This window comes from Pollicipes pollicipes, unplaced genomic scaffold (assembly GCF_011947565.3).
Source record: "Pollicipes pollicipes isolate AB1234 unplaced genomic scaffold, Ppol_2.1 Scaffold_4881;HRSCAF=5763_pilon_pilon_pilon, whole genome shotgun sequence".
Classification (NCBI taxonomy): domain Eukaryota; kingdom Metazoa; phylum Arthropoda; class Thecostraca; order Pollicipedomorpha; family Pollicipedidae; genus Pollicipes; species Pollicipes pollicipes.
Genome location: NW_023596576.1, coordinates 31,155,927 through 31,178,013, shown reverse-complemented (window position 1 = coordinate 31,178,013; position 22,087 = coordinate 31,155,927). Strand labels below are relative to the sequence as shown.

General features: G+C 52.2%; 3 protein-coding genes across 4 annotated transcripts in view; 2 read left to right on the top strand and 1 right to left on the bottom strand.

Annotated features, from left to right (window-relative positions):
• The first annotated feature begins 447 nt into the window (after positions 1-447).
• On the top strand, positions 448-5,060 carry LOC119100245 (uncharacterized). Its single transcript, XM_037223352.1, has 3 exons — positions 448-590; positions 3,471-3,945; positions 4,961-5,060. Exons 2-3 carry the CDS (start codon positions 3,473-3,475, stop codon positions 5,058-5,060), a joined length of 573 nt encoding a protein of 190 aa, XP_037079247.1. The 5' UTR covers positions 448-590; positions 3,471-3,472.
• A 1,874-nt stretch (positions 5,061-6,934) lies between these two features.
• LOC119099814 (glutathione peroxidase-like) lies at positions 6,935-8,229 on the top strand. Its single transcript, XM_037222894.1, has one exon. The coding sequence runs from the start codon at positions 7,027-7,029 to the stop codon at positions 7,627-7,629; it is 603 nt and encodes a 200-aa protein (XP_037078789.1). The 5' UTR covers positions 6,935-7,026; the 3' UTR covers positions 7,630-8,229.
• A 134-nt stretch (positions 8,230-8,363) lies between these two features.
• Positions 8,364-22,087, bottom strand: part of LOC119099813 (uncharacterized) — a 33,809-nt gene continuing 20,085 nt past the window's right edge. Inside the window, exons 4-9 of one of the 2 annotated variants that reach the window (XM_037222893.1) lie at positions 20,433-20,563; positions 19,475-19,645; positions 17,805-18,066; positions 10,686-10,823; positions 10,153-10,274; positions 8,364-9,136 (exon numbers count right to left, since the gene is read on the bottom strand). In XM_037222893.1, coding sequence (XP_037078788.1) covers positions 10,195-10,274; positions 10,686-10,823; positions 17,805-18,066; positions 19,475-19,645; positions 20,433-20,563 — 782 coding nt within the window. In that variant the 3' untranslated portion in view covers positions 8,364-9,136; positions 10,153-10,194. Of the gene's footprint in view, positions 10,275-10,685; positions 10,824-17,804; positions 18,067-19,474; positions 19,646-20,432; positions 20,564-22,087 lie in introns of both variants that reach the window. The other variant, XM_037222892.1, reaches the window with a different exon arrangement.

Genomic DNA, 22,087 nt, shown 5'->3' with positions numbered 1-22,087 from the left:
TTCTATAACAATTTTACACAAAGACGACTATGGCGCTATTGTTCCAAAAAGTGATATAAAGCTAAACTACTGTTATATCCTATACCTTGTCATCAAACACATTAGCCCATATGACCAGTGTTAAACGATCCGAATTGGATTTATATTCCAGTCGCATCCTCAGACCTTCGAGCTTCTCGTCTTTGATTATCCAAACGCATCTTCGATGGCGTCATTAGTATAAACAATATTAAACCATTGGCGCGCTTAAGATACCTACTAGAGGCTGTTTTACTGCCAAAGCTACGCAAAGTGCTTGGTATGTAGCGGCTAACGACCAATCATCTCTGACTTACGTTGGGCATCGGCCACTGCACGGCGCCAATTCGGCAGCGCACCAACGGGGATGCATAGTGTGAGCACCATTCGAACGCCCAGCACTTGCGACACTTTATATCGCCTTGCTTGCAACAAACTTTGAAACGGGTATTGCAGGGAGTGGGAGGCGCGTATTCGGGGTCGGGGACCGGCGTTTTGGGCGTGGCGTTCCTGGCGGGTTGTGGTGCGTGCTCTGTGCGTGGGTGCCGGCCTCTCGGTTGGAGAAACTGCAGGTTAGGAGTGTTCCTAAGCGGTACACATACTTTTAGTGGTCAGTGTCTAGCCACACAGTGTTATTGCTTTGCCGACTTGTTCAGTTACCCAAATAGGTATCCATGTACGAGGTCGGCATTCTGCATATTTCGCGACTTTTTGGGAACATTTCTAAGAGTCTGACTTGATCCCATGGAATATGGGATCAAGTCAGAATGGGACTAATATGCCAATCGGAAGCATCAGTCTTCCACATTTGTGATGTAACCATTTATTTCGTTCTATTTTTCCACATTTATTTTGCCACATTTGTGATGTAACCAACTTTTCGTTGGTAATTCTGAGTAATGTTCTTATTTGTGTTGGAAGCATTCACCAATGAATGAGATAAAGGCAAAATATATCCATTGATTGGCCATGACTAAATATCCTGACTGCTCTGCTGATCCATTAAATCAAAGATCACTACCATCTTTTGCCCCTCATGAAACATGAACACCATCCCTGTGTATGATTGTCATATTGTCATATCTTATGTCCTATTGAGTGGTAAGATGATCCACTTTTGTTATGCTCTGATTATCACTTGTGTGTTTAATTTTTATTTTATATTTACTGATTTAAAGAGGTCACATGATTCAGGCAGTTTATTATGATGCGCAGCATTATTTTTATGGTTATGCTATTATCAGCTTATGTCCATCTAAGGCCCTTGCTTAAGTTGATGCAGATTTATATATTGTCCTTTGCAATATTTATACAGGCACTAAGGAGCGTGTGTCATGAGCAAACACATGCATAGGCATGTGTTTGCATTTTGGTCTGCAACTAGGCTTTGCACATACTAAAAAAGTGTGAATGCATATTATAGTGCATGTTGGTATGTTAATTTTATTATAGTGCACATTATAGTGCATATTGGAATTTTACAATACTGAGTGGACTTGTTTTCAAGTGCAAAATGGCTGTTGCAGTTTAAGCACCCTTAAACCCAATTATGATCAAGTTGATTTGTTTGGCTTCTATGCATGTAAAAGGTTAGGTCTGAATGGTGCATATGGTTTTATAAAAAGTGTCTTATCAGTTTATGCTGTTCTGTTTGGTAGTGTGGTCTGGCCTTTCTACATTTTTCTACCAGAGTTGTATTATATTGTATTGTGGGTTCAACTGCATTTTGGTCTAATTAATATTGGGTCATGATGCTAAGTTTCTGAGCTTCCTTACATCACAACTGAATGCCCTCACTTGTCTATTGGCAATCATTCACTGGAATCTGATAATAATGCATTTTGCATATCCATGTCCGTAAATTCTAGTTTCTTTCAGTCATATTGCTTACACGTTATGAACAGGCGATATTCCTTGGTAATTTAATTGATTCATGGATCGGCTGAAACACCTTACATAGGATATATGCCTCATTATTGTTGTGCACTCTTAAAAGAGAATTTTTACTGCGCAGTGGTGGGATAATTGGTAGCAATTACAAGCTGATTCTTGTGCCGGTCATCATACATATCAGTGTAACCTACAGTATAAAAATGCATGTTGCTAGGGCACCCATCGGATCATTCTGCTCTAATTAGTGTAGCAATTCTGAATCCTTTGTCTACACCAGCCCTTCCCTATGTGACTATTCTAATGGGCTGAATCACAGCATGTATATGCGTGGTTTATTGTATGTTTGCTGTAGACTTAATGCAAATGTACTGCCAAATGTGTTGGATATGTTTTGGAAGTGATGGTGGTGGGTGATGATAGTGTTTGTGCAGGGGAATTGACTGGTATGTAAGTTAATGCTCCTTTGACATAATTTGTACTGAGACAGTTAGAGAGTATAACTCTGTGTTATACTATGTTATGCTTATGTGAATTATTCAAAAATGTATGACAGCCTACCCCTATTCTACAACTATGCATGTTCAACATCAGTCACACAAACAAGCACATGTAGAGATTAACTTGTTCTGTCAGAATTGCCCCTATAAGCAAAATATTTCTGTTGGGTCCAAATTTGGGCATACAATAATGTCAGGAAAAGCCAGCCCAAATGCACTGTTTGTTCATCAGATACCATATTGGTTCAGCTTTGGTAAGGCTCAGTTACAGTAAAAGCTATCTTTGTGGTGAGGATCACTTTGATAATGCCCTGACGTTGCATGGAAGCATATTCAAGATCCTGTTTCTGTGCATACATGGACCAGTGTTGATGTGTGCAGTGAATGAGTGTGCACATTTCTGTTTACCTGTGGACTGAGAGCTGGGCAGCAGGAAAGGGCAGGCTGGTATATTAATGTCTTAAGGGCAAATTTTAATCACGCACTTTCATGTGCTATGATTTAAGCACAAGTTGTCGGGTGTTATTCATCACTGGGACTCTTGCACATCTGTGCTCCATCAGTTGTGTGCTGTGCATGCTGTTCATGGTCCATTGCCACCATCAACATGCCAAGTGTACCACTTTTTTATAATTAGCACTGAATGATTGTGTCTGAGAGCTGGCAGCAGGTAGGCATTATGCACAGCAAGCATGATTTCTATCCTGATACTGATGATGATGTACAATCCTCTTTGGCCCAAAGTGGTCTGGCTGGGGTCTGGGGACAGTTCACTGCTGATGTAATTCTTGTCTTAATGCTGGGTCAGGTACTCATAGAGTCTGTCTTACTCTGTTGGCCATACTTTCACAGCTTCATATGAAATTAGCATACCTGTCCACCCAGCAGTCATCTACCCCTGACTTTGATGTGTCCAGCATCACACTTCCCTTGACATTAATGTTCAGGCATTCCTCATGAGTCAAAGGCTGCTTGCACCAGTGACTGGCCATCATGTCAGGCTTAGTGCGCGTCTGCACCGCCGCCGCCACTGACGGCCGCTTGGCTGGCCCTGACCGACAGGCATGGACGACCCACTGGCGCAGGTGTGCGCCACGCTGCGCTCGCTGCACTGTCCGCTTGTGGAGGACGCCTCGACCGGCTGGCTGCGCGAGGTTCTGCTGCAGCCTAGCCCCCATCGCACGGCGCTGCTGCACTGGTGTTGCTTGCAGATCGAGCCGGCGCTCGACGAGCGGCTGCCGGACCCGGCCGACGCGGCGGCCGTGCGCAGTGCACTGGCCGGCCTAGGCTTCTGCCGCGCCGACACGGCGCTGCTGGCTGAGGCGCAGACGGCCGGCCGAGGCGCCGCCTTCTGGGCGCCGCTGCTCAACGTGGCGGCCGTGCTGCGTCAGGAGCGGCTGCACCCCGTCGCGCTGCCGGCTGACGACCAGGCGCTGCTGAGCGAGCTGTGCCGCTCGGAGCAGGTGCAGGACGCGCTACGCTCGCGTCCCGACCTTATCCCGGCCGACATTCGGCAGGAGCTGGGCGGCGAGCCGGAGCCGGCCGACCCGGCCCGGCTGGCCCGCCTGGCCGCGCAGGCCGGATGTCAGCTGGCCGAGCTGGACGAGCGGCTCAGCCGGCTACAGGGTGGCCGGCCGCGCGCCGACGACCGCCAGCTGGCGGCACTGCGCGAGCTGTGCGAGCGCACCTGCTGCCTGCTGGCGGAGACGCGCCGGCGGCTGGGCGCGCTGCGGCCGCGCCTGGAGGCGGCCGCCACGCCGCCGCCGCCACAGGGCCGCCTCGGCCAGCTGCTCGCCCAGTCGGACGGGCTCTACCGTCAGACGCAGCAGGCGGTCGAGGACGCGCGCACCGTCGCTCAGGCTAAGACGGTGGCGGTGGGCCCAGCGCCATCTCTCGGCGGTGGCGACAACCAGAAGTTAGTGGCCGACCTGAGCCGGTTGACTTCGGCGCTGGCTATCTAGCCGGCGGCCGCGGACTGGCGGGTGATGACGGTGCCGGGGTCTAACCGCTCATCAGGGACATGCCGACGTGGTGGGAGCCGGCCGCTGTTTTATAACGGTACCGCGCGTGGCTGAACGGGTACTTTTGTCATTCGTGATGAAGGCACTGCCATTAAAATCGAGTGATAGTGTGTTTCAACCATTCCTTGCCATTTTGATACGAAGTTACCGGCATGCCTGACCCTAATGGATATGCTTGTTCTTTGTGTCCAAGCTAGGCACACCGTCGGTCTCACCAGTAACTCTTCTAACGACACCGCGGGAAGCTCGCATATGGACAGGGTGAAAATTGGTGGATGTGTAATTGTAACACGGATTCCAGGTGTAGATCTCCAACGATTGCTTTGTGAGCGATTGTGAAGTTTTCCTTCCTGTTTTGATGTATGTGTTTTGTAAATGACGCTTGTTAACGCAAATTAGGTAGATTTGGTTTCCTACGCAAACGTGTAGTCGAAATATAGACAAATAACGACCATATGGTTTTATTTGAAAGTACTCGGTGTATACGCTGCTCCGTCGTGGTCCGACGCGCGGCTTTTGCCCGTGTTATAGCTGCGTCGCGATCTGGCTCGCCTCCGAACAGTTCGGTCGCGAGCAGCTGGACGGTGCTTTTGTCATTGGGCATACAGACAACGGTATTGGGCTTGCGTAGACAACACAGAAGAAATACTCAGGAGAATGGAGATATAGATGGGTTAATATTGTAGTGATATGCCTGCATCGAAACAAGAGCAGAAGTGAATTCAAAATTGCCTGCCGATGATCCTACTCGGTTTTTCAGGTTATCATGGCCGATTATGCGAACGTGAGATGTGTGCTGGCTTACAATCGTTAACATGTGTAAGAGATGCCTGACGCGTGACCTGCGGTGCCTGTTCAATTGAAATCACGCATATATAATGATGCGTGATGCATGATGCTCATTTACTGCAATTTGCTTGCATGTTTGAATGAAGCATGATGCGTGGTGCCTGTTTGCTTGCACGCTTTTGCGTGCACATGCATTTTCGCGTATTATCATTCTTACATATGCACTGTATCGTGGTAATGGCTGGCAATTGCTTCTTGTTTAATCCCCTGAATGCTGGTGTTCTGTAAAAACTGTGGCTCGCTGTTAAAAAAAAGAAGAAAAGTGGAGTAAAATCACCAGCAGGCAATTGTGAATTCATTCTTTGTTTTCGATAGAGGCATGTTGCCAAAATATCAACTCATCTATATCTTCATTCTTCTGGCTTTTGTCCGACGAATAAAGCTAATTACTGCTGTCTTATCTACGTGAATAATGTTCGCATCGAAGAGCTCACGTGGTATTGAGCTTGCGTTGTAAGTGCTCGCAAAAACGTTTGCTTCGCGAATAGCTCAATTGAGCGGACGTGCTATGGATGTGTGGGGCCTGATGCACAACACGATGCGCACGCTCACGGGGTCCGCCTGCAGTGAGGTGGCCCGCTCGGCTGTGTGATGCGGCCTGCTGCCGGCGTTCAGACGCGTTACATCAGAACTGGCGTTTGTCGAGAAATCGCGCCGCAGGCTCTTTCGAAGTGTGAAATTGTCGGTATAGGGAACCGGAAATTTCGCCATGTTCTTCAGCAGACGTGTTTTAGATTGCTCGCATAGTTACCCTGGCAACATCCGCGGTTGTCAGCTTTCCCTTGAAATTGCCTGGCTCTGTGAACGACAGTGGAAGCAACTACTTCGGAAAGTTTCAGCGAACTGGAGTCGCATTCTGTCCAGTCCAGAGTGTAGAATCCCAGCCCGTGGTGCGCAGCTTGGGACGGGAACCTGCGGGTAATTAGCACCACCCGAGGTCAGGAGTGTTACGCGAGGGCGTCGTCAGGGGGCGTCTACAGTTTCGTTTTGTTCGCTGCCAATCCCCGCGTTCAAGGTTTAGCCAAGATGCTCATCCAGGCCCACGTACATGATTGGCATGATGGCAAAGAGGTAGAAAGTAGAAACAGGAGGCACTGCTTAACGCTGTCTGTGTTAGTCTGGCATTTTGTACGCTTCAAACAAGTATTTCCCTGTACAGTCCCGACAAACCGTATACACAATCGTATGAGGACCTCGTTTCAAGGCCGCGTCATTCCAGGACTGCACTGGTTGCGTCATCACGACAGGCGTATGGTGACAAGCAATTAGATCGCTTAAAAATTGGTTGCCCATGGTATTCACTGATCCGCCCCTGCGTGTGGTTGAACATTCCTCTCGCGCCGAAATTCGTGGCCAGCATCGACCGAGGTGCGCAATATCAACTTTCCTCACGAACAATAAATGTTTCCATGCCACAGCCGGGGCTTACTGCGCTTCGCGTCTTCACACGGCCGAGACTGCGACCCGAGCTCCATGCGACCCTATCTGGACCACGTGGCCCGCCGATCGAAGGGCGCGGGAGGGGGCGGCCGCAGATGTTGAGAGCGCGGGTGTTGGCGGGCGCTTAAGTTGGCGTTGGCCGGACCATGCCGCGAAGTCCCTGGTCTGGCTGCTGCACCAATGAAAATTCGTCGGACGGCGCGTCCTGGCACGGTGCCAAAGGCGAACCCGTAGACGGAGGCTGGTGCCATCGAACCGGCTCTTGTGTGTGTGTGTGTGTGTTTGCACCGACCCTGCCGGGCGGCGCCATGGTTACGGCATTGATAGCCGGGCTCGCTCGCTTCAGGACGGCGGCGGGTGTAGCGGTGGTGGGTACTGGTTGTGCTCTGCTCGGCGCGCGTCACCTCTCCGTCATGGCAGCGGCGAAGGACGCGGCGTCCATCTACGCCTTCACGTGCCGTGACATCGACGGCAACGAGGTGCCGCTCTCGCGGTACGAGGGTAAGGTGTGCGTGGTGGTCAACGTGGCCTCCAAATGAGGCAAGACCCCGACCAACTACCGGCAGTTGGTCGAGCTGCACGACAAGTACAGCGAGCAGGGTCTCAGCATCCTGGCATTCCCGTGCAACCAGTTCGGCGGCCAGGAGCCGGGCACGGCCGATGACATCAAGAAGTTCGTCGCCAACTACAACGTGCGTTTCGACATGTTCGCCAAGGTGAAGGTGAACGGCAGCGACACTGATCCGCTTTGGGACTACCTGAAGAACAAGCAGGGCGGCACGCTGGGGAACTTTATCAAGTGGAACTTCACCAAGTTCGTGGTGGATCGTAAGGGCCAGCCCGTAGCGCGGTTCGGACCTGGCGACGACCCGATCCCGGCCGTCGAGAACGCAGTGAAGAAGCTGCTCTGAGCGCGGATCGTGATCTGAGGCCACGGCCACCGCCGCCGCCGCCGTTGCCCGGATTGTGACGTCACGGCCGGAAACCCGCCGAACGGGACGGTCGCGACCGATGCCTGCCGGGCGACGGTGCTGGCGGCGGTGCCAGGCGCCCCCGTTCGTGCCATACCCCACCCGACCCCAGCATCCCGCGGTGCGACCGCCACCGTCAACCGAGCGGCCGCTGCCGCTGCGTTTGAAAAACCATGGTGATTTCGTGTGACCGCCGCCTGTCGGCCTGCTCCCTGTGTGACCCGTGCTGATTATCCGTCGGTCAGGGGCCCGGCTGAGCCCCTGTGACCCCGACGTCCGACCCGACAGGACCCCTCTGTACCTGGTGGCAGGCAGAGCGCAGCGAGATGTGAAAACGGGCGGAGCGCAGCATTATCTGGAAACGGGCGAAGCGCAGCAATATCTGGAAACAGGCAGAGCGCACCGATGCCTCATTTAGTTTGTGTTCGATCCGTTATTCGTATCAAGTCGTACCCAGGGCTGCTGAACCAGTTTCCATGTAGACAGCAATAATGTATTTGTTCAAGCGTTGTTTTCACGGAATACACACGTGCCCACGCTGAACGTGCATCGGGAGGATAGGCGAAGGAAAGAAATTAGGCCTCGCCAGCGCAGTCATGCTCTGCTAATCTTTACAGAGACAGGTGACAATGACGCAGACGTGAACCACTCTGTTTTTAGAATATACGCTTTGGAGAGACTGCCAAGGCTTACTAAGGCGCCTGTGCGCAAGCACGCTTGCTTACATAGCAACAGCGAAACATTGGTGACACAAACGCAACGACTAACCGTTTCATGACAAAAATTGTTCGCTTTCCTTTAACGGGGACAGAATTCAGGAAGACGGCGAAACTTCACGCAAGCCTAGCTAGCCGGTTCCCAGCGGTGGCCGGATCCGTTTTCTAGAGAGCCGTCATCGTGACGGGGCTGCACAAAAAGCGTCTCTATGTCAACACCGGGCCGGCGCTGTGTCGCCACGCTCCTGCCAGACCACACACTCAGCGATCGTTTGTCATGCTGCGTCTGCGCTTTAGCTCAACGGTCATCCCAATACAGTGACGCCCCGGCGGAACACTAGCGCTCCGTTGAAAACACTCGGCCGTGTTTGCCTTTGTTACAGTCACGTGCCACTGGAAGAACATTTCCCTGCGCTGCGTAAATGGAATCGAAAATAATGCAGGAGCTGGAGAAGCCGGTCCCGAACATGGCTGAACTCTGACAGAATGTTCAATGCTTTTGCTTCTCGTTTTAAACGATGGCAAGACTATTCAAGAACGCGCCCGACTTTGCTTTGGTATTGGGGATCGCGTCCCCGGGGTCCCTGCCGCATCCTCTGCAGGCAGGTGGCCGGCGTGGACCAGTCTGCCGTGGCGTCGAGTAGAGCGGACGCCGCGGCTCCGCCTCCGGGCGAGCGATCGCCTGGCCGTGCCGAGCGTGCCGACGGCGACGCCCAGCACGTGATCAGCGCCTGTGGGACCGGTGCTGTCACGGCCCGCCTCAACGGCCTGATTCATGGCCCTGGCGGCGGCCGCTGCAAACGCTCGCCGCAGTGGTCCCGCCAGAGTAAACGTCCAGGGTGTCCACCCCGCCACAACAAGCGGGATGTGTTCAAAGAAACCAGTCGCTGTAAACAGCCAATGCATCTGTGCAGCCGTGAGTCCCAATGGCCAATGTGTCAAATGCGCTGCTGTCAACGGTCCCGGCCCTGCTGATGACACGGAAACGCTCACATCACACCACCACTGAAGACAACGGCAACACACACCGCCGTATCCGGCGCTGCTGATGACACGGAAACGCTCACATCACACCACCACTGAAGACAACGGCAAGCGCTGCTGTCAACGGTCACGGCGCTGCTGATGACACGGAAACGCTCACATCACACCACCACTAAAGACAATGGTCACGGCGCTGCTGATGACACGGAAACGCCCACATCACACCACCACTTAAGACAATGGTCACGGCGCTGCTGATGACACGGAAACGCTCACATCACACCACCACTGAAGACAACGGCAACACACACCGCCGTATCCGGCTTCGTCGTAATCGGCGCCATCACCGCTAATGATCACACTGGCTTCTGTTGCTAACACTTGCAACGCCGTGGTATCGCCGAGAACGACCACCCCCGCCGCAGCGCAAACGCGTGCAAGCTGTCACATCGCAGCCAATACGCTACAGGCTGTCGCGCTGGCTGCTCTCAAGCAAACGAGCCTCTGCTGTCGCGTGTGACTGGCCTGAACGCGTCTGTCGTTGCAGACAATCGCTCGTCGAAATAGTGCTGACGCTTACTGCTCCAGATGAGGGGCGCTGTTCGTCATTCAGTGGCAATGAGCATTACTTCCGTTGGCTGGATGGTGGAGCCACTACAGGGGGCGTAGAGATGATGAATTATCATGTTATCAGCCGCGCGTCGGAAATAAACAGTTGCTGCCACGACCAGTAAAGGCACCCGTTCGCTTCATGGTTGATGACCTGTACATCTCCTCAGGCCGGGCACCGTGGCGAGGAGACAGATTAGTGGGAGACGCAAGAGGCCAGTAGTCCGGTCAGCAGCAGCAGCCAGCTGCCCATCACGGCCGAGCTGGAGGAAGAGCCTGCAAGCAATGGGAGGCAAGTGATGACTTGATGGAGGCAGACAAATCACTAGCTTTGATAAAGCTAAGATGCCCCTTTTCGCCAAGCTAAGCAAAACCAATCAGTCTCTCGCTTAAAAAGCTATGCACTCCCTCGCGTAAACAATAAAGCCTCTTTCACAGTATACTCCATTTCACTTCCTCTACTTGCGTATGCAGCGCAATTACCGGCGGCGTTGGAGCCATACAGCTCCCGAAAACACGACCAAAACACTTTCACGTCGGGAAAAAAGCCAAGATGCTTCCCGGGCAGTACTAATGCGGCAGAAATTGATGAAACAACGGTCACATTCCAAAAACATCGCAATAGATGACTGCATGTCAAAACCTGCCAGCCATCATGTTCACGCCGCCGCACACGGCGAAACGTACCCTGCATAGTGAGGACGGCGTCGGTCAGCGCCTTGACCGTCTGGTTGAAGAAGCGCATGCGCTCGGGCGTCAGCATCTCCCTTGGTCCGCAGATGGTGTCGACGCTGAGACACCTCCTGGGCAGCTGGCGGTACCGCCCTGGAGACCGTCAGGACCACTGTCACGCGAGAGAGAGAGAGAGAGAGAGAGAGAGAGAGAGAGAGAGAGAGAGAGAGAGAGAGAGAGAGAGAGAGAGAGAGAGAGAGAGAGAGAGAGAGAGAGAGAGAGAGGAGAGAGAGAGAGAGAGAGAGAGAGAGAGAGAGAGAGAGAGAGAGAGAGAGAGAGAAGAGAGAGGAGAAGAGAGAGAGAGAGGATAGAGAGAGAGAGAGAGAGAGAGAGAGAGAGAGAGAGAGAAGAGAGAGAGAGAGAGCGAGTAGAGAGAAGAGAGAGAGGAAGAGAGAGAGAGAGAAGAGGAGAGAGAGAGAGGAGAGAGAGAGAAGAGAGAGAGAGAGAGAGAGAGAGGAGAGAGAGAGGAGAGAGAGGAGAGAGGGGGAGAGAGAGAGAGAGAGGAGAGAGGAGAGAGAGAAGAGAGAGAGAGGAGAGAGAAGAAGAGAGGAGAAGAGAGGGAGAGAGAGAGAGAGAGGAGATAGAGAGGAGGAGAGAGAGGAAAGAGAGAGAGAGAGAGAAAAGAGGAGAGAAAGAGAGAGAGAAGATAGAGCGGAGAGAGCGATAGATAGAAGAGAGCGATAGGAGAGAAAGCGAGAGAGATATAGATCGATAGGAGAGATAGAAAGGCGATAGAGAGCATATATGACAGAGAGAGAGAGAGAGAGGTTGGGTTTGGGGTTGACAGACGTTGGTTAGTGGGACAGGTAGTTGGGCGGGTGGACAGACAGCAGGAAAAGGGTGAGAAATGGTTTCTACCTGCAGTTTCATCTCATGGCGTCTCCCAAAGTGCAGTTGACGTAAAAGTGTGGGAATGGCCCAGATTTATGCACAAAGTGGCAGGCAGCGATTTGTTTCAGTTTTCCCTTCCCATCACCAGTAAGCTATCTGATTACAGCAGAACATGAGCTTCCCTTAACCATATCACGATGCATTGTGTGATAAAATGAAACGAAGCAGCGAACGATAAGAGGAAAGATTAGAGGCCCTTCTGATCCATGCAGAGTGTACTTCACTTTGTGCTCTTTGTACCTGGTCCGCTGGGCTCAGGCGGTTGCTCAGAATCGTGCGATATAGAGGGCGTTGGAGCGACATCATGTCAACGAGAAAAGTGACTGACAGCGAGCAGTCCAACATGCACTGTGTTCGGACCGCCAGCTCAGAGGTGGTGAGAATGGTCGAAACGCCAATTGGCAAACGGCTGAGAAGCTAAACCCGTTACTGGTATTACGCGCTGATGCAGCAGTAGGCAACTGGCGCAAGCCTTACATGCCTCGTCTGGGTTATGGCGCCCGGCATCCGAGCCATGTTTACGGCGCAGTCGTACGATTACCACCGTTGAGTCTGGCTGGTACGAACATACACCCAGCATACACGTGGCACGGACAGCGGAAGCCCGTCCCGCCTTTGAGAACCTCCCGTTCCACCGGGTCATCCCGTGCGGTCTCACCGAGTCCTCCCAGAGGCGGCATTAAACAACGAAACAAATGACGCGGCTTGTTACCAGCTTTGGTTTGCCTTGATTTCTGGCTGTCGGCGACCGGCGAACCGGCCTCGGATTCTTGCTAGTTGTCCTTCCGCAGCATGCATGTGGGTGAAGCCATCCCGGGAAACTGTGGCCTCCTTACTCATGTCCTTGTCATCCCGGGAAACTGTGGCCTCCTTACTTGAGCACACGCACATTTGATTTAGCATCATGTGCAGTTTCTCCAGTCCCTCTCCAGTCTGTCGCCGTGACCGATCAGATGCGTGGCGCTTTCTGCATCTTTTGACGGTGCCAAAGACTGATTGATGAGTTGTACGCACATCGGGAACACATCAAAACAACAGTCCGGTTCAATAACGTTAAAGGGAATGTGCCTCATTTGAAGGTACTGAAGCAAGAATCAGATGTGAGGGAGTAAGCTCACTTATCGGTGTACTTTTAAAGGGCGTGTTCCACATTGACATGGGTATTGACTTGAAATAGTGAGATTGAAGACCTTCCGGTGTTGTTAACAATTGTGACCTACTTAAGACCTAAGAGCTCTAGTTTCTGAGCTAAACGCCCGCGAAAAACGGGGAAGGTATGTCGGGAATAGTATATCAAGGTCGCCTTGGCATTCATGGCGTTCATGTCTGGCATTTGTGAGCGCGATTGTCAGACATAACGGCCTTCAACTTGCTCTCAATCAATGTTGTGCAAGGCACGTACATTGTTAAGTGAATTTGCAAGGAACATCATGCATAAAAATAAGGCTGTAGTAGTAGCCTCACCACTCTTCAAAAACCAGAAGAATTGAAGAATGGATTTGTGGATATTTCGGTAACATGCCTGTATCGAAATGAATAGCAGTGATAAATGCAACATTGCTTGGTAATGATCATAATCAGTTTTTTCAAGTTTTGTTTTTAAACAGCGAGCCACAGTTTGTACAGGTTGCCAATATTCAGGGAATTAAACAAGGAGTAACTGCCAGCAGCTACCACGATACAGTGCATATCTAACTAAGGATTAAAATGCACGAAAAATACATGTGCGTGTAAGTGAATTCAAGCAAACAGGCATTACGCATCATGTATCAATAAAACATTTTAACGATTTCAACTCAACAAGCATGGCACATCACGCGTCTCACATTACTCATACATGTAAACGATTTTAACCTAGCACGCATTACGCATCAAGGCACATTCCACTTTCGCATAATCGGCCATGATGAGCCCTGGACGTTAAGGTCCGGTTGCCGACTTTTCCTAAGAATAGATTCCCTTATTTCCCTGCCTGGGTGGTCCTGCGCACCATAGATGACCTTGAGCTTTAAAAGGGGCACACGGTCCATACCTTCCTGGAAATCAGCCTGAGCGTGTGTTGCCAAAAAATGGCCACCGAAAGGAGTATTCCCTGCTTTGTTTTTAGCCTCTCGCAGGCGTTCACTACATTTAAAACGAGAAAGAGCGCATGGACTCCCCCACAAAGACTATGTTCTTTCCATGTTTCTTCACGCGGTTCATACTTAACTGCGTAAACCACGGTTTTGGCGTGCAAACCCATTGAAACCCAGACTTGCATAGATGACATACTGCCACCTGGGCACGTGGCCTTCAAGAGAGGGCACTCCACCAGAGACGCTTTCTAACTTATTGTCGTTCTTCCAAAGCTATGCGTAGGCGTAGTTTTGATTTTCGAACCACATGTATGTTTTTCTAAAACAAGTCCTCATTCTATGTAATGTAGTGTTAAGAATCCGTCGCTCGACAGGACGTGTTGCCGCGTCCTACCATGTGGGGGATGGGTGGTGAAGAAACAAGGAATACCCTTTTGGTGACCCTTTTTGGCAAAATACGCTCAGGCTGATATCCAGGGAGGTATGGGCCCTATACCCCTTTTAGAGCTCAAAGTCTACCTCAGAGCACTGGACCATCCAGAGAAAATAAGTCAATGTATTCTTACGCGAAGTCGGCGATCACACTTTAATGTACAGGGCTCATCATGGCCGATGATGTGAAAGTGATATGTGCCTTAAAGTATGACGTGTTCCTGCTTAAAATGGTTTACATGCATGAGTGATTTCTGACGCGTCATGCGCCATGCCTGTTTGGTTGAAATCGTTTGCATGTATAATTGATGGGCGATATAGGATGCCTGTTCACTTAAATCCGTTTAAGTGCACATGCATTTTTCCCGTGTTCTGATCCCTATTTAGATGTGCACTGTATCATAGCACTGGCTGGCACTTGTTCCTTGTTTAATCCCCTGAATGTTGGTGATCTGTCCAAACTGTGGCTCGCTGTTTTGAAAGAAAAACCTGAAAAACGAGCAGGAATCATCCGCAGGCAATTTTGAATTCCCTTCTGCCATTCGTTTCGATAGAGGCATGTCGCCGAAATATCAACGCATCATGTCTATATCCCCCTGTTTCTTTTCCACGAGAAATAAGGCTATTATCGCTGGCTTATCTATTGTACAAGGTACGGTGACGTAATGAAATCATGATGCAGTGAGGAACATATTTACTAAACAGAGACTTAGGCTGTCTAGAGCAGTCTTTTCGACTTGAAAAGTGTGCCAACAGTTACGATTGAGCTTGCTTCATTGTATCTAATGCTGGCTTAAATATCTTCAAATGTAAAACATTTTCTTTTCGTGGAAAAGAGTTTTATACAACACAATTTCGCTACTTAGTAAACATGCCTCAATACCTTATTGCTTGATCGCGCCATGCTACCTTGCGCAACATTGAGAGCCGATGGACGGTTGCGTTATCTGGAAATTGTGCTCGCGAACGCCAGATATAAACGACTCTACAATTATATTCGTACTGGGGTTGATCACCGCATGGCAAATTAAAAAGCATGATTTGAATGACGTTATTATGACGTCATGGGTGCCTGGGTGGCCTCGAAATAGTCCTCCCGAAAGTCTGCAAATTTTGGTTGCGTTTGGCCCGAGTACTCGTTTCGGACATGCGTACCAGGACGATCAATAGGGGCGGCCCTTTAAAAAAAACCAGCCTCGTCGGAGTGGGGCACGTTCAACCGGTACAGAGGAACGTTCAGCAAAGGGAGAGACGTTGACACGGAGGCGGTGATGGGAGACCATATCGGCCCGGCGTGCCGACGGCCGGGTGCTCGGCGGTTTAATCTCGGAAAAGTGTAACCCCGGCGCAGGAATCGCCTACCCTTCGGCGATTCTGCGATCCCGGCCTTTTTTCTTTTTTTAGATAATTAGGACTACGCGTTCCGTAGGCCTTTTTGAGATTACGTGCTAGCACAATAATTCTGATCTGTTGTGTGTCGTGCTCCTTTTCGTGCTTACATCGTATCACAGTAACTGGCACGTCTAATATATAAATCCGTCGCCAATGTGTGCTGGTAGATGACATGCCCACCCCTGTCTGTTTTTTTATATGCGCTTCAGTGAACGGTCTTTAGAAAAATAGCAGATTAATGAATAATGTGCGCCCTAAATTGTGTGTCTTGAGAGAGGACACGTCGTGGTCAGGTCCATGTTTACACGTCAAATTAATTGTCTTACATAGCTCATATACTGCGCGCAGATCGGGGCGGCTGTGAATTTTCCACAAGTGTAATGAAAGGATTGTTATCACCACGGGCTAAATGCGTCACAGATGTTTGACTCGGTGATTTCTCGCGGGTGACGATGGAGGTAGGCCTACACATCAGGCAGGCAAGGTATGAGCCGACGAGGAATTCCGGCTGGCCAACGGATGATGTCGGCGTATTCAGTGACGAGACAGGGTGGTCAATTCGTGGTAATGCCGCGGTTCAGTGACGAGAGAGGGTGGTGACTTCGTGGTAATGCCGCGGTTCAGTGACGAGAGAGGGTGGTGACTTCGTGGTAATGCCGCGGTTCAGTGACGAGAGAGGGTGGTGACTTCGTGGTAATGCTGCGGTTCAGTGACGAGAGAGGGTGGTGACTTCGTGGTAATGCCGCGGTTCAGTGACGAGAGAGGGTGGTGACTTCGTGGTAATGCCGCGGTTCAGTGACGAGAGAGGGTGGTGACTTCGTGGTAATGCCGCGGTGAGCCTTGCACCCAGTGGCTGCTAGTTACTGTGGATACATTCCGAGGCATGAGTGGCGTATGACTGTAAGGCTTCGCCCATAATTGAGCGGGTCTGATCGTTGCATATAACCTGCGCAGACTGTGTGTGGCGACCACGCCATAGGCCTCCCTTTATTGTGACCGGTGACAAGCAGGCGTGAGATGGTGTGAACGTATGAATGTTCGTTGCGGAACCCCAGTAAAGCGACGTTTGCTGCCCATGTTAGGACGAAAACATATATTCCGTAAAAGCCCGTGTAATGTCGGTGAGCCAACGTTTTCGCCACCTTTTGCAGTCGCCCCAGTTCGTTGGTTTATGACAGGGAATTGCCTCCGTGATAATTGCTTGTAGACCAATACAGAGGACCATCTAGCCAACAGTCGCGAGCGACAATGACATGTATACGTAATCTAAGAAAATTTGTTTTTGCCAGCAGACATATTACTACCAAGGATATTCTGTTCTTTCGTGGGGTTAATTAGTTCACAACATTATACATTACACAACGTCATGTGCGAGTACGTAGCTTTAAAAACCACGCAGGAACTTCATCTAAATTGCGCCAGTCATGGTGCTTGCTATTTTTACGCAAGCTGGGTTTTGGGAATCTCGTGATTGCCGTTAGCTGTCGGTGAACAATCTGTCGGGAGAACACGGCAATATTCCTGAAAAAAAAATGAGGAGCCAGTACTTACTACTAGGACGACAAAAAAATCGAGTTGAGGGAGACGATGACGACGATATATCGGAAAAACTACGCGTAACATAATGGATCCCCGCGTAATATAATGGTGGCCAGTATGGAGGAGGTGCCGCCTAAGCGTAGAAGAAGCGAAAGAGTCGAGAAACCTCACCAACGAAATTTATCAGAGAATTATCTGCGTAACACGTGTAGCTCAGAAACAAAACTAGTTTAGGTCTTAAAAAGAGCACGGCTGTTAACTGCACCGGATGATCTTACGACCATGTCTATCAGGGAAGTTGTAACCCGAACGCTAGCTTAGGTGGCTCAAGCAGGGAACCCGTAAGCTAGCTTAGGTGCATGCCATGACGTCTGGTCCCAGCTTCTGCATGACCAGCGCGCTGGTCTGATTATCCTCACCAATACCGGTCCGAGCGAGTTAGCACCTTCAATCATTCGCAACCTTCGTGCCATGAGGCGGTTACGTCATAGTTGTGACTTGTCCTGGTCACTCCGCGCGTGACATCATCGGCTACGGCGTGTGGCCTGTTCTGCTCCGTTATGCTCTTGTGTCTTCCCATGTTTACATCAGGCATGCGTATCCGCATTTGACTCACGTGGCATGCTCTGTTCCCAAAAAGCATGCTTTGCTGATCCGCTACCAGTCCTGTTCACATGTGACCTGTCCTTTCACCTGTGACCCGTGTCCTGTACCGTCCCGTCCCCATGTGACCAGCTCTGTTCACCTGTGTCGGTCAGTAGTACGGCCGGCAGCGAGCTGACCACACCGCCAGCCGCGCGGTTCCAGAAGGCGTCGTGGCCCTGGCTGAGGAACTGGAACAGCGCCTCCGTGTCCGGCGGCTGCTGCGGTAGGCTCAGCGGCTGGAGGCGGCCGGCGCCGGCCGGCCAGACGGCCTTCAGCGCCTCCAGCAGGGCGGCGTCCGAGGCGGGCCGGCTGACCACGCCCAGGAAGTCCCCGCGGCCCGTCTGCTCAACGTCTGGGAACGTCTGACGGGGGCGCAGGGTTAGCCGGAGAACGTCTGACGGGGGCGCAGGGTTAGCCGGAGAACGTCTGACGGGGGCGCAGGGTTAGCCGGAGAACGTGTGACGGAGGTGTAGGGTTATCCGGAGAACGTCTGACGGAGGTGTAGGGTTATCCGGAGAACGTCTGACGGAGGTGTAGGGTTATCCGGAGAACGTCTGACGGGGGCGCAGGGTTATCCGGAGAACGTGTGACGGAGGTGTAGGGTTATCCGGAGAACGTCTGACGGAGGTGTAGGGTTATCCGGAGAACGTCTGACGGAGACGCAAGGTTATCCAGAGAACGTCTGACGGAGGCGTAGGGTTATCTGGAGAACGTCTGACGGAGGTGTAGGGTTATCCGGAGAACGTCTGATGGAGGTGTAGGGTTATCCGGGGAACGTCTGACGGAGACGCAAGGTTATCCAGAGAACGTCTGACGGAGGTGTAGGGTTATCCGGAGAACGTCTGACGGAGGTGTAGGGTTATCCGGAGAACGTCTGACGGGGGCGCAGGGTTAGCCGGAGAACGTCTGACGGAGGTGTCGGGTTATCCGGAGAACGTCTGACGGAGGTGTAGGGTTATCCGGAGAATGTCTGACGGAGACGCAAGGTTATCCAGAGAACGTCTGACGGAGGCGTAGGGTTAGCCTGGGAAGGTTTGACGGAGACGCAGGGTTAGCCTGGGAACGTCTGACGGAGACGCAGGGTTAGCCGCGGAACGTCTGACGGAGGCACACGGTTGGCCGGGGAACGTCTGCAGGAGGCGCAGGGTTGACCGGGGAACGTCTGACAGAGGCGTAGTGTCGGTCGGGAAGTGTCTGATGGAAGCCCTTTTCGGCGCGATTTTGTTTATTAAGCGATTTTAGCGGAAGTGCTGTCAATCATATCCTTGCGTCGAAAAGACCCCACAGCACTAAAAACGTTCCTTAATCGACAAATTTGCTTAAAGTATATTCGTTGCGACAGCCAACGGATTTTTGTTTGTACTGTTTCTACAGCCTTGCAACAGACTACCTGAGCCATGCTAGCATACATCACAAACACAACAGTCACGTACTGATAGCATAAAAGCTAATCCCGCAGACATCTCAAGCAAGTACATTCTATCGTAACTACTGCATTGACTGCACATATAGTAAAGTTGTCATGTCACCTCGTTAGTCCATGGACTACAACTAAAATTAATTGTTCATCTTGCCCACACACGCGTTTCCATCAACAACAAAGTATTGTCAGTTGTCAACGGAATGCATGCATGGACCGCGCGATTATATAACCTGGCGCAAGTGCGGCCCGCCCTTGACCCATACCGCTCCCCGGCATCCGAACAGCGGTCTGCAGCACAGGCACCGCCTCCGACAACCGAGTCCCCTGTCCGCCACGGACGCACTTACCTCTGCGAAGCCACCCGGGTACACCTGGCTGCCGACCGAGGCGTTGAAGTTGAACACTGAGTCGAGCATGATGGCGCCGCGGAAGCGCCGGGAGGGCCGCGAGGTGAGCAGCGGATTCAGGTAACCGCGCAGGAACACTTCGGCGCCGGAGTCGCCCGCCTTGCCCCAGGACTGACAGCGGACGCGGTCGTCAGCGCGCTGCTTGGCCCGTGAGGATCGGCTGAACTCGGCACACGAGGATCGGCTGAGCTCGGCACACGAGGATCCGCTGAGCTCGACACACGAGGATCGGCTGAGCTCGACACACGAGGGTCGGCTGAGCTTGACACACGAGGATCGGCTGAGCTCGACACACGAGGGTCGGCGGAGCTCGACACACGAGGATCGGCTGAGCTCGACACACGAGGGTCGGCTGAGCTCGACATACGAGGAATCGGCTGAGCTCGACATACGAGGATTGGCTGGGCTCGACACACGAGGGTCGGCTGAGCTCGACACACGAGGGTCGGCTGAGCTCGACCGACGCGCGCCGGTGGCAATGATATTCGCACACAGCGCTATCGGCCGGAGATCGATTGAAGACCGGTTGACGTATAGCGTGATGAGCAAAGGAAAACTGGCTCGGCGCATGCGAGCCCCGCATTAGCGTCTTCATGCCCTGCTATTGCTACGCCTGTGATGCTATCAGCTTCTTGCGAGCCAATAGATACACATCTGCGCAAGGAATTCAGGGGCAAGTCTTTCCAAACCAGCTCACCTGTGCTAACTTAGATTCGGCGCACGTGTTGCGCTACCGCCGTTGGATGTAGGAAAAATATATCAGAGCACCGGAGGAGCTTCATCTGCATAGCAATTATAGGTCAGACAGAAGTCGTGCCCTTGCGCCGAGCGTTCTGCGTTCCACTAAGACCCACCGGTAATGGACCGGTTCCCATCCCCTCCAACCAGCGTCGCTCACGTGCTCTGACGTCATTAAGTCGAGGGCGGCCAAAATGACGGTGTGGTCAAGCTGGAGGCCAGTCGTGCGCCGCTCCTGGATATGACGGCCCAGCTCCAGCAGCGCCACCATCCCCGAGCCGGGACGGACACCTGACGGACGGATGGCGCAACACATCAGTGCGTGAGAGACGCACCACGGATCAGGCAGCACATCGCCCGCCTGGCATCAAAGCGCCGACTAAATAATCGATAACGACCTCTCGACACATTACAATCCAGGCAGTGCAAGTATCAAGGATTTATCAGCATATGAAGCCCAGGGGAAAACAACAGTCGTCAAACAGCGCCTCATGTCAATGCTTACTACGGCACATGGGACCATAGCATCAAAAGGCACTAAAAACAAAGGCGACATTTTGATCTGCATGCATCGGGCCCTGCTAAGGGCAGCACCGGGTACGGTGACTGTAAATTAATCGTCAAAATGGTCTCGCAGGCTTCTAAAATGTTTCAAAATGGTTTTAAGCTTGACATTTTTCCGTTTTTCCAAGGAACAAATACTGCTTTCTGGATGGTATCCGTCACAGAAAGGCTTTGGGAATCCCAACGTCCTTCTGCTGCTTTCGATAGAGGAGCTTCTTTGAAGGATCACACAACACTCAAAGGTCGGACTCCCTCCTGACGAGAATCCTGAGCGCGTGCCTCGCCGCATCAGACCCGCCAGTATTCAGACCTCAAACTGGCCCCGACTGGCACAGTCAACGAGCGAAATGCGCCCCTCAGACCGCTTCCGGGCCGTACCGAAGGGGCGCGTTCCTCAGACCACCTGTGAATCAGCACATCCGCGAGGCGCCGCTCAGACCACCAGTGGCCCTGTACCGGGCCAGCTGCACCCACCCTCGGACCGCCTGTCGGCCAGCCCCAGCGGGGCGCACCACACAGCTCCAGCCATCCGGCTCATAATGGTCGCACAGCACGGCCACGTCTTACCCTGTGTTTTGTTCACAAAACAAAACACAGCATCAAGATACGAAGCCAGTCGATACTTGTCATTCCGATCGCAAAAAGTCGGACACTATCAACAGCCTTGATCATAGTGGGCGTGGGTGACTCATCACTACCCACCGCGTGCAACCCACCGAGCCTGGCGCACCTGTTCGCACCCACACGCTTCAAATGAGCAAGCGAGCGGATGGGCGCGCCGTCCGCAGCACAGGGCCCCTGCAGGGGTGGTGAGGAGCGTCATCACCCCTGTCATCTCGCCGCCACCCCCGCAGCCGTCCACTGGTGTGTCGCTCCCGGCTGTTTATTCGCACGCCATCGAACTGAGGGCTGCTCTGTTTCTGTTTGTGTATGACACCTCGCCGCCCGGACATCGCGCCTGACACCCGCCGACACCGGCGGAGCGATGAGCCCAGAGCCCCAAACCTGCCGAAGGCGGTGACGCCAGACGCCAAGGTCGCGCCCGGGAAGCGCCGCGGACGTCGGCGGCTATTGCAAGGACCCCTCTGTGGGCAGTGGCAGCGGTCTCGCACCAAGAGCTGACCAAAGCCGTGGGAGGGTACCGGTGGCCGGGCGTCCAGACGGCCGCCCTGCGTCAGACGCTGGTTCACTTCCGGTTTTCATCTGTGGTTATTCTAAACTTCAACTTTTCGCCAGTCATCTACTTTCGGT

What these genes read in the sequence shown, in the direction of transcription:
- LOC119100245 (XM_037223352.1), top strand. Translation starts at nt 3,473, where the DNA reads ATGGACGACCCACTGGCGCAGGTGTGCGCCACGCTGCGCTCGCTGCAC. An exon ending in GAGCTGGGCGGCGAGCCGGA is followed by an intron (nt 3,946 to 4,960) that starts GCCGGCCGACCC and finishes CCCGTGTTATAG; the next exon opens with CTGCGTCGCGATCTGGCTCG.